General features: G+C 45.8%; 2 protein-coding genes across 4 annotated transcripts in view; one reads left to right on the top strand and one right to left on the bottom strand.

The window, feature by feature from the left end:
• Positions 1 to 12328, top strand: part of ANKFY1 (ankyrin repeat and FYVE domain containing 1) — a 31772-nt gene extending 19444 nt beyond the window's left edge. For both annotated transcript variants that reach the window (XM_014887999.2, XM_088177047.1), the window contains 11 exons: positions 373 to 541; positions 1695 to 1813; positions 2164 to 2320; positions 3268 to 3468; positions 4696 to 4872; positions 5286 to 5433; positions 5678 to 5768; positions 6103 to 6227; positions 6442 to 6588; positions 7053 to 7143; positions 8089 to 12328. In XM_014887999.2, coding sequence (XP_014743485.1) covers positions 373 to 541; positions 1695 to 1813; positions 2164 to 2320; positions 3268 to 3468; positions 4696 to 4872; positions 5286 to 5433; positions 5678 to 5768; positions 6103 to 6227; positions 6442 to 6588; positions 7053 to 7143; positions 8089 to 8221 — 1558 coding nt within the window. In that variant the 3' untranslated portion in view covers positions 8222 to 12328. The remainder of the gene's footprint in view (positions 1 to 372; positions 542 to 1694; positions 1814 to 2163; positions 2321 to 3267; positions 3469 to 4695; positions 4873 to 5285; positions 5434 to 5677; positions 5769 to 6102; positions 6228 to 6441; positions 6589 to 7052; positions 7144 to 8088) is intronic.
• Positions 11943 to 19032, bottom strand: CYB5D2 (cytochrome b5 domain containing 2). 2 transcript variants are annotated; one of them, XM_088177048.1, is made up of 4 exons: positions 18458 to 19032; positions 17199 to 17339; positions 16476 to 16662; positions 11943 to 14877 (listed from the first exon to the last, which is right to left on the bottom strand). In XM_088177048.1, the coding sequence occupies exons 1-4, from the start codon at positions 18546 to 18548 to the stop codon at positions 14664 to 14666; spliced, it is 633 nt and encodes a 210-aa protein (XP_088033174.1). In that variant the 5' UTR covers positions 18549 to 19032; the 3' UTR covers positions 11943 to 14663. The 2 variants fall into 2 exon arrangements, with proteins under 2 accessions (XP_088033174.1, XP_014743487.1); XM_014888001.2 differs by lacking the exon at positions 18458 to 19032 and adding an exon at positions 17962 to 18216.
• Positions 19033 to 19210: the final 178 nt, after the last annotated feature.

The following is a 19210-nucleotide window of genomic DNA, read 5'->3' as shown; positions in this document are numbered from 1 at the left end:
TGACTTCAACTTTTGAACAGTTGGTATTTGACTGTTGCTTGAAGTGTTGCCACGTTGGAGACAAAGCTGTTTGCTTCTGTGGCAGCAGGCTGGCTCAAAAGGAACTCTGTTCAAATAATGGCTGCACTGGAGGAATTGAATGTCTCTGAGCTAAGAACACTAACTTGTTTTTCCAGCTTTAGAAATCAGTTACTTGGTAAAAGTGAAGGGGGGAAGAAAGGTAGACTACAGAACTGTGATGAAATACATGGTGTGTTTATGATGGTCTTATCACAGCAGGAATACATGTGAGAGGTTATTGGCTTTGCCAATAAAGTGCTGTCACTGAACTTTATAATGCATCTGTAACACCTGGAAGTGTCCCTGCTGCAGGACCCAGGATGGAGAGACAGCCCTACAGCTGGCCATCCAAAACCAGCTGCCACTCGTGGTGGATGCCATTTGTACCAGGGGAGCAGACATGTCTGTGCCAGATGAGAAAGGAAATCCTCCCTTATGGCTCGCCTTGGAAAACAACCTGGAAGATATTGCATCAACTCTGGTAAGACTGTCAGTTGGCTTTAATCTCACTTTTGTTCATCCTCTTAGCAACAAAAGGCTTCATCAGCAAAAACAAACTCAGTGCACGAAGAGAACAGACTAGTCCAATATTACTAATTTCTGGAGGTCTTTTCTTCACCAGAAATTCCTCTTTACTGCAGGAACCTTATAAATACTGTAGTCTTCATAACCAAATATCTTGCAGCCACTTCAATAAAAATATCTATTCTCTATATATATTCTGCTGTCTAGATTCTGGATCTGGGAGGAGTAAGGATCTGCTTAGACCAGTCTGTAGCATACACAGCTTGTGTAATGATCAGCTTTCTGAATAAAACTGAATACTCATTTTATACTTAAGTGTATGTGCTGCTTTTTGTTGCATCTTAAAATTGAACCAAGAATGTCTTTAAAGGCTTATATTTACTTTAAAGACTGTTATTTTCAGGCATGGGTGACAAGTAGACCTCCTTGTGTCTTTTTCATAAGGAAGTTACTTGAAAGCTTTGTCCAGTTGTCTGCTAGACACAACTATTTAAAAACTCTGCTACTGACCTGAGAAACGCATCTTGTAAACTGTTCTTGACTGTGCTAGTATTGGATAAGAGCATTTATGGAGTCAACAGTTAACTACTCATGTTTAAAACTTGTCAGTAGTTTGTAAAGTGGAGTAGAACAAGTCTTAAGTGCCACATAGCTCAAGTATGTTGTTCTGTAGTTGAAGAATACAAATATTAGCAATAGAATTCCTGGAAAAAAAACCTCTCTGTTTAGCTGAATGTCTAAGAAAGCAGGTAAATGGGACAGACCTTCAAAGGCAATATCTGCTGATGCTGCTTGATTTACTGTAGGTCCTTGTCATTGCTGAAAGTGAGTAACTAGTCCAACCTGCTTTAGATCTGTCTATCAAAGTATATGAACAAATACTTGAATTGTTAATAAATACCACCTAATTAAGGATTACACAGTAAACCAATAAAGTATTGATCTGGAAGACTTTAAAATAGCTTCCTGAAATTCAGTGACTGTCACAAGAATAGACAAGGCATCTTAAGTTGTGCCTCTAGGGTGTAACGTTCCAGAAGCATTCCAGGGACTGTAGCAAGAGCCTGTTGGAAAAAACCTTCACTGTGTCATTGGGCTTCTCCTTCCAGGTTAGGCATGGCTGTGATGCAACGTGTTGGGGGTCAGGACCAAGTGGCTGCTCACAAACCCTTCTCCACAGAGCTATTGATGAGAACAGTGAACAGATTGCTTGCTTCCTTATCCGCAGGTCAGACCCCTTCCAAAATGCAAACCTTCTAACATGCATGCATGTAGGGATGTCCCTGGCATAAATTAATTGAATGCTATCTTAAATCAGTAACAACTATGTGCTTCCTTGGGCTTTCGCTGGGTGGGTGACACTTACGGAATTCTGACCAATCCAAAAGACACATTTTGTTATCCATATTAGCATCATTTTCTTGATGACAAGAGTCAAACCAAAACCAGGAACTTGTGCTTTTGTAGAATGTGTCAGCAGCTGCTGGATCAGCTCTTGTAATCATTTCTGTGACCTTTTTTGAAGCAGTTTAAATCTGGATTAAACAAAATTAATAGACTGCACTGTGTTTGTTTTAGTGGGTGTGATGTGAATAGTCCCAGAAAGCCAGGCCCGAATGGAGAAGGAGAAGAAGAAGCCCATGATGGACAGACACCCCTGCACTTGGCAGCCTCATGGGGACTAGAGGAGGTGATCCAGTGCCTTCTGGAGTTTGGTGCCAATGTCAATGCTCAGGTATGTGGAAAGATCATCCACAATTTTTTAAAGTAGATTCTTAACCTCCAACATTTTGAAAACAAATGTTCCTCTCAGCTGTGTATTTTGCTTGATAGAGAAGAGAAAATCTTGCTCTTAGAGCTGAGCCAGTGCAATGACTGGATGCTGCTCTGCTTTCTCTCCTGTCCCTTTTTACTGCACCTGGTGCTTATCTGCCCATATGGTGGTTAATTCAGGAAGCTATGCTGAAGAAAAATGATACAGAAAATTTACTGCAATGTTAGTTTTCTCATGTAACAGTAGGATTCAGTGTCTTCTGTCCCTAGTTTGAATTAAAGGCAGGAGCACAGCTGCTATTAATCATTAAATCAGCTGCATTGTAAAACTCCAGAATGCTCTACTTTGTTAGTATGTTTGGGAAATGTCTTCTGTTATTGAGTAAACTGAGATGATGTAAGTATGAATTACACTTCATTTTTGATTACACAGTAATCCTTTAACAGAAGCTTTATAAATAACAACAAAAGAAGTGAATGGATAACATTTTTAGGTCCTGATGCTGTTGAAAGTGACATTGAATCACAGAACACAGTCACAAAGCAGCCTTGGCTGTAAACTGCTGCTTGATGTAAGCAAATTAATAAACACCTCAGCTGACTTTGCTATTAAATTTGAATGCTAATCTCTGCCCCCAAATTGACTGATTAAATGGGAGATGTTATGGTGAGCTATTTGAAAGGCTGCATAGCACAGGATTGAGGTCAGCCTGTTGGGAGAAACAAATCTCAATTTGCTTTTCTTACACTGTGGGTTTGAGCTTGCCCTGCAGCTGTTTGGTGTCCATGCTGAAGGAAGCTGGGTAGCTCACAGGACTAAACTGCTAAGTTTCCTTGACCCTTCAGATTTAGGGAAGGATTTATGTGCTACTGAGTCTATACATAACAAACTTCGTGGTTTCCTTCTAGGATGCAGAAGGAAGAACTCCAATCCATGTTGCCATTAGCAACCAACATAATGTTATCATTCAGCTGATGATTTCCCATCCAGATATTAAGCTGAATGTACGCGACAGGCAAGGAATGACTCCCTTTGCTTGTGCTATGACTTATAAAAATAATAAAGCAGCTGAAGCAATTTTGAAGAGGGAACCAGGAGCTGCAGAACAGGTAAGCTGGGAGTGTTCAAACCATGCTGGTTTTGTTACTGCACTAGTTTGTGGTTAACAGCTGTTCCACAAGCCAGTTCTGTTTTATCCTTTTGTGGCTTTACATGCAATCTGCTTGCCAGATGCCAATTCTCTTACTAGGAAGCTGTAGGTATGTCTGTGATATGTATGAGTAAGAACATTGAGGGTTAGTGTCTTGTCAAATCTTCTTCTCTTGTCAATACTAAACTGAGAAACAGGCATATGTGTGTATAAGGAGAAAATTCTAACTCTACTCTTGTCTTGTGCTGGACTAGTACAGAAAAAATCTATTACCCAGCTATCCAAAACAGAACACTTGACCTAAAATAACTGAATAATAGATGCTATGCTGCCCTGCTGAACTGTAAAACCTCCAACTGTATCTTCAGGCTTCTGGTGTGACACTTCAGGCAGCTGTTCAGGAGATTCTTCCTATCCTGTGTAAGTTTAATTACTAGTAAAATATTTGAGTGTTTAGTGAGCTCTTGTAATATATCTAAAACATGGTTACAAACACAGTCAGTTTAAATATGTTTTAACATCAGCTGAAAAGCAAAATTGAACAACATGTACTTGGTATTAAGCCAAAAAAACAAATTCTCAGGTTGTCCAGAGAAGCTGTGGCTGCCCCATCCCTGGAAGTGTCCAAGGCCAGGTTGGATGGGGCTTGGAGCAACCTGGGATAGTGGAAGGTGTCCCTGCCCATGGCAGGGGATGGACTGGATTACCTTGGAAGGTCCCTTCCAAACCAAACCATTCTCTGGTTCTGTGAATGCACTTTACATCAGTGTGGTACGATTCCGTGTTGCTTCCTTCTCCTGGATTAATGGCCAGATAGACTCAAGCTTGTTTAATTTAACTGAGTTTATCATTAACTGCTGCTCAGTACTTAACCACAACAGCTGTTAACCTTTTGTCTGTCTAACAATACTCTCCAGCGTGTGGTCAAGAAATGACAAGGTTATAAATTAGAAATAAAGTAGTGTGAAGCAGACTGGACTGAGCAGTTGCAGCAGATAATTTCTCAGTTTGGGTATTTGATAGTCCCATCTATCAGATAAGTCTCTAATGTCAACCAGTGAAAGGAACAAACTCTACAGTTCAAGCAGAGGAAGCAAGTGTCTCTTAGTTAAAACATGTCCTACTACATAAACCACCTTGTTCTACAGGAACCAGAAATTAATTTCTCGTGCCCTTTCTGCCACAGGTCGATAATAAAGGTCGGAATTTCCTCCATGTGGCTGTTCAGAACTCAGACATCGAGAGCGTGCTGTTCCTGATCAGCGTGCAGGCCAATGTCAACTCGCGGGTGCAGGACGCCTCCAAGCTGACCCCTCTGCACCTGGCAGTGCAGGCTGGCTCGGAGATCATTGTGCGCAATCTGGTGTGTGCAGGACAGTCCCCATCCCTCTGCCCCACTGTGCACCCTGCCCTTCTGCACACTGCTGCAGCCTGGAAATCACATGGGAGTGACACCACTCCTTCTGAAACACAGAGTTCCTGTAGCTTGCACTGTTAGCTGAGCTGCCACAGTAGCCTTCACGTGAGCATATTGGGTTTGTGGCAGTCACTAGGGTAGTGTGGTTCAATTTAAAGAATCTTTCCTTGCCCCTTTCTGCACATTTGAACACAAACACGATTTGTAGCAGCTCGGTAATGATACCATTTTATACACTCTGGAGGCCTAGAAGTATCTCTGTAGAGTAGAGTGTTGTGTGCTTCATTCACAGAAATAAACTGTTGGTTAAAATAGCCCTGAAACCACCTTTGAACATATTCTTTCTTGCATCCTGACAGCTGCTTGCAGGTGCCCAGGTGAATGAACTGACCAAGCACCGTCAGACTGCTCTTCACTTAGCAGCCCAGCAAGACCTGCCCACCATTTGTTCAGTCCTTCTGGAGAATGGAGTAGACTTTGCAGCTGTAGATGAAAATGGAAATAATGGTAAACTTCAAGTTCCACAAGTAAATGCAGAACACTTCAGTACATTTGTTAATGATGTCTCCTAGTGGTAGAGAGCTCACCATGAATTGGCTTGCACTGCAAAGGTGAAAGAATGAAAGTCCAGGAAATCAAAGCAGGTGGAAGGAGTTGTTTGAGAAGGAGGGGGTTTCATTTAGTTATTAGGCTGTAACTATTGCTGATACAGAGTCTTGAATATTTTTTTTATTTTTGTTCTACTGTTCAGCTCTGCATCTGGCAGTGATGCACGGTCGTCTGAACAATATCCGGGTCCTCCTCACAGAGTGCAATGTAGATGCAGAAGCCTTTAATATCAGGTAATTATTTATAGTCTTAACACACTAAAAGCACCACTTTGTATTTTAAAATATGTGCTGATATGCTGCTTAAAAATACATTATCTTGCTTGTATTATATTATTTATACATGAATTTAGAAGTGTGCAGATGATGCTGTGTCTAAATTCTGTGCAAATTATATTTTATGTATACACCAAGGAAGGAAAGTTAAGGAGGGAGTTTTGTGTGACGTGCTGAGTTACTGAGATGTAGCATTGCTCAAGTCTGAACCAAACTTGAAAGCAAGAAGAGTTGGATGAGTAACTGCAGCAGCAAGCAGACTTTGATCAGGATAACAAACTCTTTTCCCCAGAGGCCAGTCACCAATGCATATTTTGGGACAATATGGGAAAGATAATGCAGCAGCCATCTGTGACCTCTTCTTGGAGTGTATGCCAGAATACCCTCTAGACAAACCTGATGCTGAAGGAAACACAGGTAGGTGAGACTCAACAACTATTAAACTTGAAAGTCACTTGAGTTGTATTTGTGCTATGTCAGTTCTAAAGCTGGAATAATTGGCAGTGGTACATTAAATTCAGTAGGAGGCACACAATACTTGGAAACTTAAAAACTAAAGCTCCTGTCTGGACTGAATGTAACACAATCTACCACTCTGTTAACAAGGAACTCTCTGGCTTTTATTTTTCAGTGCTCCTCTTGGCTTACATGAAGGGAAATGCTAACTTGTGTCGTGCAATAGTGAGAGCTGGGGCTCGCCTGGGGGTTAACAATAACCAAGGAGTCAATATCTTCAACTATCAAGTTGCTACAAAACAGCTTCTCTTCAGATTGCTGGGTAGGTACCACTTGCTGTGGTGGGAAAGTATTTCAGGATACTTCAGAGGAAAGAACTCTGAACATTTGACTTAGGTGACAGTAATTCCAGAGAGATGGAACTTGTGAATTTTATGCTACAGTCAGTGCAGGGTAGAAATATTAGTTTTTCTGGTGATTGGCTGAAAAGTTGTACAATGCAAACTGTTAGATACTACTTTTTGTGGAAAGATAGAAAGATGGAAACTCTTGGCTGGTTGTGTAGCTTCAAACACAGATGTTGTTTTTTAACTGGTGCTGTACAGTTGCTGTGGACAATGTGATGGAAAGCAGCTATAGATCATCTACAAACAAGACTCCAGCTCCTCCAAGAATAGTTAAATCCATTATACTCAATACAACCTAGAACTGGAAATAGCCTTCAGGTTTAGTGTACTCAGGAGGTGTCTGAGCCCATTTTGCCTTCACATTTTTACCTCTTAACAGATATGCTGACAAAAGAACCTCCCTGGTGTGATGGCTCCAACTGCTATGAATGTGCTGCCAAATTCGGAGTCACGACAAGAAAGCATCACTGGTAATATGAGCCACCTTGCTGTGCTTACAAGGAAATGGATTCCTCCCCAAATGTAGCTAGGCTTCTTCCTTCCAGTAGTTTAGGAAACCTCCATGTTAACATAGGTACACAACCACTAATCCAGCTGAAACATTCCATCCTGTCTTAGATCAGAAACTTGTAGTCTTCAAATATGAAATCGTATTTTAAGCAGCTTGTGCATTTAATACTCTGGTTGTAAATGAGAAATTATGTCCAAGTTCCAGTAATGAAACAGGATTTAAATACCCAGTTGTCAGAGTGTGATGCACTCCACAGAGGAGCAACAATATATTTTATTAAGACAGTGAGTTAGCAGAAGTTTAATGGTAACTCTTGGCAGTGGTTTATCAGGACTTTATTTCTTGCACAGAGGTTGGGGTCAGGGAGAGCCTCCTGTGGAGGCATGAGGCAGAGAGAGGACAGCCACTGGGGCTGTGGCTTACCCAGGAAAGACAGGAGGGAGCACACCACCACCACGGTGGTGACCTGCACCAAAAGAGGTGGCAGATTTGGGCAGGTGTTGACAGTTCAGGTTTGGGATCCTGTTTGCAGTGTGGAACTGGCTGGAGATGAACATGAGCTGCTCTTTTATAGATAGCAGTTGCCTTTTTAAAATAGTCTGAACTTGTACAAAACATGCTGGGTTGGAAGGATGTTAAGATTTTTCTTAGCTCAGTGTGCTAAAGAAACTACACGTGCATCAGTAGAAGCAGTGCCAGGTGGCTCACTAGTTCAGAACCAGCATGTACTGTTGGCATTAGTCAGTTATTCATGACAAATATCAGAAGATACAAGACACTCATAGCATTTCAGTTGCTAGTGTGTATTTAATGATGCTGTCATTGATAAAGAATGTCAAACAGTAACATCCTGGTGCTCACTAGGAGGGAATTCACTGTTCTCCCACCCTTCTTCTATCAACAGCCGACACTGTGGACGCCTGCTCTGTCATAAGTGCTCAACAAAGGAGATTCCTATCATAAAATTTGATCTGAACAAGCCAGTTCGAGTTTGCAACATCTGCTTTGATGTCCTGACTCTGGGAGGAGTCTCCTAGTATGCTGTGGAAGTAAAGGGATTCCCAGTCAGTGCTCCTGACAGCAGCTCTGCTTACAAGCCCTCTGGATAGGGAAGAGGAGGCCTATACACGTCTTCTGCAATAGACTGAACTAATTAAGGACCCTGTCATGATATACTCTGGTATAAATGATTTTGTATGACTGTAAATGTATCAGGCTGTGATAGACTTCACTAGGAATCAGAGTGGATTGTTGAAACCAAGTGACAAAAGAATTTAGACCCTCTTCTAGTTGCAGTGGGGTATGGAAGCTGAAATTTATACTGATTGAATCGGCATAAAACAGGTCTGTCCTCAACATGGTGCTTTGCACTGAGCAACTCTATTAAGTCCTGTGGCTTTCAGGCTGCTTAGTAGAGATGGTATTGAGTTTCAGGGTAACCAGGTATCTTTCTTTGCTTTGTCTTAGAGATAAACGTTCCCCTTCTCTAGAGAAGACTTTTTGTGAAGCTAAACTGAGCTGTTGCAACCACTGTTCAAGAAACTCTTCAGACCCCAGGGTAGTTCTAAGTATAGCTCAAGAATTGTGGCCTTACAACAGAAAGCTTTACAACATCTGATGCAAAGCAGTCAGAATTGCAGATCCACATCTTGATACCTCCTCAGCAAATGACTCATTAGCTTTAGCATGTTCAAGAGAAGTGCAAGATTGTTTTAGGAAATGCTCTTGCTCATACCTGCTGGAACTGTCAGTCTTTGTTGCACTTTTGTATTTGCATTGCTGGTCCTTCAGTTCATGGCACTTGTATAAATGACCATGAGTTTGCTGAAAGGCCTGAGCATGTGCTAAAGGAGGAACACTAAAACTGGTGAAGTCTAACTCACAATCCAGCAATAAATGCTGAAGTGCATTAAGAATCCCAGGAGGGAGAGTAACACTTTCCTGGGGCTCAAGGGGCCTGGTGACTGCTGTGGGAGAGTCAGTAACCCTACCAAGTGTAGAATGTGCTGCACCTCTAGACACTAAACTTGGGTCCATTTTCAGCGGGATTGCTGGTGAGTGGGAGTGTACATGGAGGCTTCCTGTTAGGAGTAAGCTGCAGTATTTTAATCTAGGCTGGTTGTACTCTCTTAAACATGCTGAATCTGTGGAAACCTACCACCACATTGTCTAGGTAAACAGGAAAGTACTTGACTGGTAGACCAGCTTGTGATTTGGTGGGCAAAGGCTTCATTTAGAAAATATGGGTACTTAAGCAAAACTACATGCCATGTTAAAGCTGTTTTTACTTCAAGACATAAAGCTAGTGTAGACTCAATTCAGCATTCCTCATCTTTATTCCATGAATTGGTGTGCATTTTTTAATGACTGTTATCTCTGCTGAACAGTATGGGCAGGTGATGATGTGTTGCCCTGTTTGGAGCAGTGACTTGTTGGTCTTCAAGACTAAGATGAGATGATGACCCAGACTGCTGCTGCTATGGGACACTTGCTCAGTTTTTCTCAAGCTTGTACAAGGAGAGGATAGGAGAGGGTGTAATTGCTGACATTTGTATGATTAATTTCATGTCAAGTCTCACTTCATCTGCACTTTGATCTTCCAATATGCATATATTGTAACTGGAATCGCCCTTGGACCACTAGGGAAGAACAATGGATGACAATACAAACTTGCCTCACTGTTTGATGTCTGCTGCTGTCATGTTGCAACAGAATGCTCTGGGTAACACAGCTGGTCTCTAACACAGTTACTAATGCAAATGGTGCATCTCTGGCATAATATTGTAGGTGAATGGGGGAAAATAGTGGTGTCAGTTTATGTTAGCTACAACAATTGATGGTGTCAGTTAACTACAATCTACAGTTTGGGAGTTTTTGAGTGAAAGAGATGATGGAAAACGTAGTTCTGGTATTTCAGGGTGTCACTGGTTGCAGGTCTCTAGCAGTGAAAAAAAGATGGAGAGAAAGTGCATTTGGTGAAAGAAGTCTTGACTGTAGTCCCATGAGAACATGTTGTTTTCCTTCTTGGCTTGGAGCTGAAGTGATGTGGAGGGGTAAGAGTGTGCTCAGAATATTGAAAGATCGTGCAGAGGGGTTTTCCAAGGCCACAGCCTATGGGCTTCAGCCTAATTGGAAAACTGCACAGCATGTAATTGCCAAAGCATTGAACATCACTTTTGCAGTGGCTTCTCTGATGTAAGGGCAAGGGAACAGGGAGCTCACCTCTAACAGATTAAGCAGGCTTTTTAGTGATGGAAAATATGGATCTGGTCAAAATTCAGTTTAACTGAATGGCAAGTTAAGGCTGGGTAGTTGCTCTTCTAAAAAACAGGATATTGATTATAACTGTCAAACTGTGGGAAATATCTGGGAAATCATCTGTAGTGCTCCTGGTTTGCTGTTTACAGCCAGTACTGCCCCAGCTTACTTACTGAAGTCTGAAAGGAAAGTTGAGGTTATTGTTAAGTATACAGCCTGAGGTGTAATTCAAAGCAACTAAATTCAGCAAATTTGATCCTTTTAAAGTGCCTTTGAGATAGTTTCCTTCCAGCCAACTCTAAATAGCTTTCTGCCAGAGCTAAAGGGGAAAAGCTCACAACTTGAACCAAAACCCAAGTTACTTCTTTACTAATTCAGCTGTGGAGTTGACCCCACCAGACAACTGGTGGGACTCAATCCCTGACACACTCTGCCTAGTGTTGGTCTGAACTCTCGGACCACTGAGATTTTTTGGGGAGTTTTGCTGGCAATGCTCCACTACAGGGCACAAATGTGAATGAAGCACTTGGTAATGTAGTGGTGGTCAACACATTTCTAACTCTAAACAACTGCTCTTCCCTTTTTGTAGCATAATACAGTTGTTACCAAACCCCCCACCCCTCTTACCCCGACTTTTAGTGGTGTGTATTAACTTAAGACTCAAGTCTGCCAAGCACTGAACAAAAGGTTAGATGGAAAATCAGTTTGTGTCCTTGGAAGTGCTGCTTCACTCGAGGTTTCAGGCACTTCAGCAGGGCTGTGTGGGAAGTCGGGTGGTTCATGCTGTAGCTTTTTGTTCTGAGATTGGATTCCTTTTGATTGCAGTCATCCAGCACTCTTACACAAGCAAATACCGTGGTCCAGCACTTACACAAGCACTAACCGTGGTCTGGCTGAAATTTTTTGTCTGTAAAAAGTGCAGTCGCTGTTTCACACCACTGAGTGGAGTGAGAATGTTGCTGTTTAAGGTACTAACAGAGCAGAGTAAGTTGCTGGCTAAAAGCTGACAGATGCCTTAATGACTTCCTGTGCTGGAGATAACAGCTTGTCCAACTGCTCATGTAGTGCTTATAAACTAACGTGTAACAGTATGGGAGGCAAAGTTGGATCGTTTTGTAGATCAAATGTTAATAGGCAAGTCCTCTTTTTTCTGTAACCAACAGAGGTGGTCACTGCAGCAAACTGGTCTCTAGAAAAATCAAAGCTTGTATGAGTGACAGAAATAACTGAATCTTCTAATACCCTCTGTGAAATAGAAAAGGAAGTCTTAGAACAATGGCATTTTATCTGCAATGTTTGTCTGGAGTCGTTGTAAAAATGTATTTTTCCAATATGCATTACTTTGTTGTGTAATGATTCTACTTGTAATAAAATGCAGTACTAGATGATGCATTGTGAGGTGAAACCTTGCTAAGGAAGTGTCTGCTCCTGTAGAGACAGCTGCCCCTCTGCAAGCTTACCCTTACAAACCACCAAGAAAACCAGGGATACAACATCCAGTCAGGCATAACAACTTTATTCTTTGTTCTGAAACGAGTCCATGTCGTGGAACTGCTACAAGTGTTCTTTTGGCTGTCAAGGTCTGGTGTTCTAGCTTGTACCATGTAGTCATCTTATATGCCTTATACTAGACTTACCTATAACCAGTCTTGTGAAACAAACCCGAGCTCCCCACGGGCCAGAGCTGTTCATGGAGTTCATCAGTTCAAGTTACTGACACTTGGTGCACTCAGTTGTGTACTGGAGGCAGCTCAGCCCCCGGGAGAGCAGAGAGCTGCTGCAGCTTCACTTCAGGAAAACTTCAGTGCAATAGCAAACCCAGCCAAGACTTCTGGGTGAGATTGTGATGCATTTAGTCTTTTATTAATAAAACTTACTGAAGTACAGATGAATGGTGAGCTTTATTAGAGCACTGTCTTTGGTGACTTGAGCCCTCTGTAGCTATCACTGTTTTCTTCCCACCCTTTTCCTTTTCCACCATGGGAGAATCCAGCTGAGCTGCTGAATTGGAGTTATAAACATGATAGTCTTGGAGCACTTCAGGTCAGTGAGGGTGTCTCCTTGTTTGCTTTAATAGATGACTTATTCCTAGTGCAAGACAAACTCTTCCTGCCCAGTGTTTCCAAACTCTAAACTGAGGAATAAGCTGTGAACTGGTTTTCAACCAACTTTAACTTGAACCAACACCTTCCTGCCCTGCCTTTTTGCAGCAGTTTATTTGATTTTTGTGTAGCTCTTGCTATCAAAACCATCCCCTCAGCACTGTTTGTATAGTGATTGAGTGTAACAGCAAGATGAAACTTGCTTAGAAGGTCAAGCTGGTCCACCTTCACTGGGACTGGTTTACCCTCACAAACGACTTCTTACAGCATTTTAGTCTAGAATTTGCTCCAACTTTCAAATAGTTTTAAAAAGCTCTTTTAAAGGCATTTGCCAATCATTTGGGTGGATGGTTTCACTACTTTAAATGCAATTTCTTTTTAAAGTGGTGGTGTCTTCTTAAACGTGGCAAAGGCCAGAGTTGTGGAGGCAGTGAAGTGCTGCTTTGCAGCTTTCCTGCGCTTTTTACAAAGCTTGATCTTCAGCATTGTGTGAGTTGAGTTGCTAACTCCACCCCCAAAGATGGCTCAAGCCCAGGGCTGAGGTTTGGTTCTGCCACACATCCTGCTCCTCCTGTGAGTGACACGAGCTGGCACAGCGGGGCAGTGCCTGGAAGAGCCTCTCTTCAGGATGATGATAGGTAAAAAACCCCAAAAATAAAAACACAACCCCTGGGCCCCGACCCTCCCACTATTACAACAAGCATGTACATGTTGAAGTTGCTGCGTGGCTCCATCCCTGGCAGCTGTAGCATCCTCTGAGCTTTTATCAGTGAGAAATGCTGTCATGTGTCCTACTGCAAGGGAGTAATGGTGCCTCCTGTAAACTTGCTAATTAAATAACTAATCACTTCGATTCTGGGCCTCTCTTTAGAGGTGCTGGTAGCTAAAAATCAGTTTATAAGCACTTTCCAGCTGCTTAGACATAGGTGGCAGCTGCCTTAAGAGAAGAACTGACCACAAGTCAGCAGGGACCTGTGCCACCACTGATCTGATCTCCATGTCTCTCTCAAAGCTCAGCTACACCAAAACTGATTTTAACAGCAGATTCCATTATAACCAGCAACTGCTTCCCTGCAGCTTGAGGTTTGTAGTGCCTGAACCCTGTGCAGGGATTCCTTCCTCCCTTTCAGCCCCACCCAGAAAGGGTAATAACCTGCCCTGCATTTCTGGGAGTCACTCATATTGCTGAATTCTGCCAGCTGTGATACACTAAGTATGGATTTTACGAGTGCTGGGTCTTGTAAGGGCACATCCAGCTCAGGTTATAGTCTGAGAGGCACAGACCAGATGGGAGGAAGTTTTATACCAGAATGGAAACAGGAGGCAGATTACAGTAGGATGGTTCTGTTGCCACCCAGACAGCAAAAAGAAAGCTATTTAAAACTACTCATTCCTGATCAGAACAGTTTGAAAGTGGTGAATCACAGACCAGGAGAGTGAGGTTAATGTCAAACAACAATTCTCATAGGTGGCTTCAATATCTTGGCACAGTATCTAATGCAAACACTGAGTGAGGAAATACAGCTCTGGCCTTTGCCTTCTCTACTCCAAGAATTTGATAAAGCTTGTGTGTAACTAAACTGGGCAAGTTCCTAGATATTGCAGACCTTAATTGCAGAAGAAATTCAGGGTTCTCCCTGCTACCTTTAAACTCTTTGGAGTGAGTCAGGTGCCTGGGAAGGAGCATCAGCACTTCCCTGCAGCAGGACCTGAGGACTGCACACCGAGTGTGGGGAGGGATGCTGCAGCAGTTCCTGTGCTCACTGACCTCGCTGCTTTAAACCACAGCACACTGTCCCACCACTGTGCACACTAACATCCATTTCCTGACTGCACGAGCAAGCAGTTCTAAAATACAATTCAGGCTGTGCCTCTTACAGTTTGTTCCCAGGTGCAAAAATATTTCTCATAGAAATAAAGAAAGCATCCTGTGACTTGACTTTTTAGCCATTAACCTGGGTGAAGTGTTTCCTCCTTCTCTCAACTCCATCTCCACACGTTAAAAAGCATCACAAATAACAGGAGATTGTTATTGCTCCCTTTGCATGGACAGGTGGAAGGGCTGGAGCTGCCCACCCGAAGTGCAAGGTTTGACTGCAGGACTGTCGGTGCCCCGCAGTCAGCCGGTGAGGAGGACACACTGCTCGGCCAGGGGAGGGCAGCCCTCGTACTGCTGCAGGTGAGGGTCATCCAGGTCCCCTCTGTCGCTGTGCTGGGACTGTGGCTGTCCCCAGGGGGGGCCCGAGCTCCTCACACACACACAGCGGCTGCCCTGCCAGCCAGGGCTGAACAGCTTCCGAGGGACTCCAGCCCAGTCTCTGTGCACGCCCCCACTAGGAATGCAAAATGGAAATAAATTACCGTTCAAACACATGGAAATGCTTCCAGTCAACACAGAATCCTTAGGAAAAAAATCCTAAGACAATCTGGGAAAACTAGAATTAACACTGAGGCAGACTTTGCTCCCAGCAGCCACCATCCCACAGCTGATACCTTTTTATTGGCTGTGCTTCAGAAACCTGTGGCCTGAACCTGCTTTCATCACTGCTGCTACAGGCTCTGCCCTTCTGAGAGTGACCAGCTCCTGCATTCCATGTTTCCACTGCTGGAAGAGGAATCACAGCCTTGTGCAGCACAGCAAAATGCCTTTTCTAGAGGTACCTAAATGCTCACAGGTGACCACACATCTTCACAGAATCACAGTGGCTTAGGTTGGAAGGACCTTAAAGATCATCCAGTCCACCCCTGCCACAGGTACGGACACCTTCCAATAGACCAGGCTCTTCTAGGCCTTGACTAAACACAGTGATTTTGAGAACTGGGGCAGAAGAAAAAGCACTTCCCCACCTAATTCATCATGTGTCTTTATGCCTAAGTGTCTCTATGGGCCAAATCCTGCCTGTTCCCCAACCACTGCAGCTTCTAAGCCTCTTACACAAGTCTGCCACATGACACCTGGTCCCAAGGCTGTCCCCAAGCCCAGTGACACAGAGAAGCAGATCCCTGGGCAACACAGCCTGTGGGCTGACATGAAGCCCATGCATTTTGCAGTGTGGTCTGTGAAATGATTTCATCTTCAAACAAAATAGTGCCTAAGCTGAGAGACAGCTACTAACAGGAAAGTAGGAAATGATTATTCAAAGCTTAAGCTCATTTTTATGTGGTTTAAGTGAAAATGTGGTGTCAGCCTATGAGCCAGGCTGTGAAACTGTCTGAAAAACACAGGTTACAGCTTGTATTCCTGATAGGTGACAGAACCTGTTTGAATCCCTGTCCTACTGGGATTTCTGTGCTGTTTTGCTGAGAACAGGAGGATCAGGTGCACATGTGGTAAATTATTTGATTCCAGTGTGACAGAAGAGGTTCAGCCTGGAGAAAAGGAGGCTCAGGGGGGACGTTCTCACTGTTTACCACTCCATGACAGGAGTTTGAAGCCAGGTGAAGGTCAGGCTCTGCTCCCAGGGAACAAGGGACAGGGTAAGAGGAAACAGCCTCAAGTTGTGCCAGGGGGGGTTTAGGCTGGATATTGGGGAAAACTTCTTTATGGAAAGGGTGGTCAGGCACTGGCACAGCTGCCCAGGGCAGTGGTGGAGTCCCACCCCTGCAGGGATTTAAAAGCTGTGTGGATGTGGTGCTTGGGGGCACAGGTTAGTGCTGGCTTTGGCAGTGCTGGGGGAATCGTTTTCTCCGAGAACTTCTCCCACCTGAAGAACCCAGTGAATTCAGACAGGGACAGTCCCTGCCTGGCATATTCCAGCCCTGGCAGCACCACTGCACACACAGCCTGTGCCAGGTCACAGACCTCACCTACCCATGGAGTGTGGTGGCTGCACGAGCCAGGACATCTTCCCATGCCCCTCCTGCCAGGAGAGGCAAGAACAAAGCACAGGGTACCCAAAAGAAGGCTCTGCTCCAAAGGGGACGAGCTTACCTCTGTCTGGTGCACCAGAACCGGGTGCCTTTAGCAGAGCTCCATTCAGAATTGCAGGGTGGGAACTGCTGCTTCTTCTGCTCATTTTCTGTTTGAAATTTGAGAGCTTCCTCAATGGCAGCCTCAACCTCCCTCAGGGCTTCTGTCGGTGCCCCATTTTCATCGTAGAATCTGCCCACCAGCTTCCCTGGGAGAGGAGATCAGTTAAGACCACAGTGCTTCCAGGCAAGGAAAATGCATAGTTCTGGAGGGGTTTTATTTTTAATTTGTTATTTAGAGACAAAAATAAAAGGAGATATCACCATGGCCCAATTTTAGAACTGAACTGAGTTTACATCCCTTCAACCCTTGGATCACTCAGCAATTTACCCATATTAATAAATCCATGCAGGATAAGCTTAGGCACAGACTCCTTACAGATCTGAAAACCAAAGCCAGTTTCAGCTGCACAACCCAGAAGCCATTCCCACCCATGCAACTCATTCCCCAAAATAGTTTCCCTGCACTGCTGCTCCTACAGTCTCCTGAGTGCAGGTGATCTCAGCCTGGCTCCAGGCTTTTTGCTCAGCAGAGACAATCAAAGCAGGACAACAGCCAGGTGGGAAAACTATTAAACTTTCCATGGGAGGGAAGCAGACCTTGAAGATCTGGCTTGGCTGCTGGTTCCTCACAGGGCTCAGGACCTTGGGCTGTGCATGAGCCCACCCCCCACCCGGCACCTACCCACGGGCTCGTAGTTGTCTCTGTAGAAGCTCAGCCAGCGGTGGATGGAGAGCAGCTCTGGGGGTGACAGCCCTGCCACGTCGTCCACCAGCCCCGCCGGGGTGAAGTCACCGCTGGCAAACGCTCTGGTGGCATCTCTGCCTGTGGGACAGGGGTGGTGAGACCCCAGCCACAGAGTGAATCCCCCGGCCAAGGATGATCCCAGCCTTGGAATGACAGCCCAGGCATGGAGTGGGTTCCCCAAACAGGGGGTGAGCTCCTTCTCCTCGCAGCCAGGGGTGAATCCCCCAGACATGGAATAAATGACCCAGGGGTGAATCCCCCAGGCATAGAATGAATCCTCCAGCCAGGGGTGTGACCCCAGCCTTGGAACGACAGCCCAGGCATGGAGTGGGTTCCCCAAACAGGGGGTGAGCTCCTTCTCCTCACAGCCAGGGGGTGAATCCCCCAGACATGGAATGAATCTCCCAGGCATGGAATAAATGTCCCAGGGGTGAATGCCCCAGGTATGGAATGAATCCCCCAGGCATGGGATGAATCCCCCACGAATGGGATGAATGTCCCAGCTATCGAGCGAATTCCCCAGGCGTGAATCCCCCAGGCACGGAGCGCGTTCCCAGACAGCGGCGAGACCCGATGACACCCCCCACACCCCCACACCAGCCAGGGGGTGAAGTCCCCAGCCGGGGATGATCCCCTCCCTCCCCAGCCAGCCCACGCCAGACCCACACCCAAACCCCCCTCCCTGACCCACCGGCGGTACCTGCGAGCCCGCTGTAGGCGCCGCCGGGCCCATAGTGTTTGCGGCCCCGCTCCACATCGAAGACCCGTCCCAGGAGGGCGAGGTAGAGCCCGGGCTCGCCCGGTGCCCCCCGGTAGCGCCGCAGCTCCGCGGCGCAGAGCAGGCGGGCGCGGGGCTCGAACCCGCGGCCCAGGAGCCAGGCGGCGGCCAGGCACAGCAGCCCCGCGGCCGCGCCCCGCCACATCGCGCCGTGACACCACGGCGCTTGCACGACAGTTTCCTCGCCGCACGGCAGTGTGGCGGCCAACCACGTCTGGCGCCGCGTGCGCGTGCCGGCCGGCGCGAGGGCGCGCTTTACGGCAGAGTGGCAGCGGAGCACAGAAATAGCGTCATGGGATGGTTGGGATTGGAAGGGACCTTAAAAGATCATCTCCTTCCACCCCCTGCCATGGGCAGCGACACCTTCCACTGTCCCAGGGTGCTCCAAGCCCCGTCCAACAAAGCCTCGAACACTTACAGGAATGGGGCAGCCACAGCTTCTCTGGGTGCCGTGTCAGGGCCTCACCAACCTCACCGGGCAAAAAGTTCTTCCTAATGATGTTGTTCATAAGGACATTCACAGAATCTTTAGGGTTCTTTGTGCCCTCTGGAGATCACCCAGTCGAAACCCCTGTCAAGGCAGGGTCACCTGGAGCAGGTGACACAGGAAGGTCCAGGTAGGTTTGGAATTTTTCCAGAGAGGGAGACTCCCATGCCCTCCCGAGACAAGTAGGTCCCAGACGTCTGCCACACTCATGTCAAGGAGTTTTGCTCATGTTGAGGTAAAATTTATCGTGGTTTTTTTCTTGGTCATTACTCTTTATCCTGTCATAGGGCACCACTGAAGAGAGTCTAGCACTGCCCTACTGGCACCCGCTGGAGGTACTTCTATGAGATCTCCTCTTAGTCTTCTCCACACGAACCAGGCGCACGACCCGCAGTCTCTCCTCACGAGAGAGCTGACCCAATCCCCTCCACCCTCGCTATTCCCCGCTGGATCCTCTCTAGCGGCTCCTTCTCTTACCATCGCGGGGTACGGGGGCTGCCGGGGCGGGGCTTTGCGGCAGCGGGTGGCACTTTACGGCGGTGTGGCGCTTTGCGTCGGTGTGGCGCGGGTGCCGCTTTACGGCGGTGTGGCGGCCCCGCGCTGACAGGTGCGGCGGGCGGGAAGTTGCTGACTAAGGCGGGCCGGGCCGGGCGGGGACCGGCGGGAGCGGCGGCACCGGCGGCG

Source organism: Sturnus vulgaris, chromosome 21, assembly GCF_052056855.1.
Source record: "Sturnus vulgaris isolate bStuVul1 chromosome 21, bStuVul1.hap1, whole genome shotgun sequence".
Taxonomy (NCBI): Eukaryota; Metazoa; Chordata; class Aves; order Passeriformes; family Sturnidae; genus Sturnus; species Sturnus vulgaris.
The sequence above is the reverse complement of the archived record's forward strand: the minus strand, read 5'-3'. Positions and strand labels throughout refer to the sequence as shown.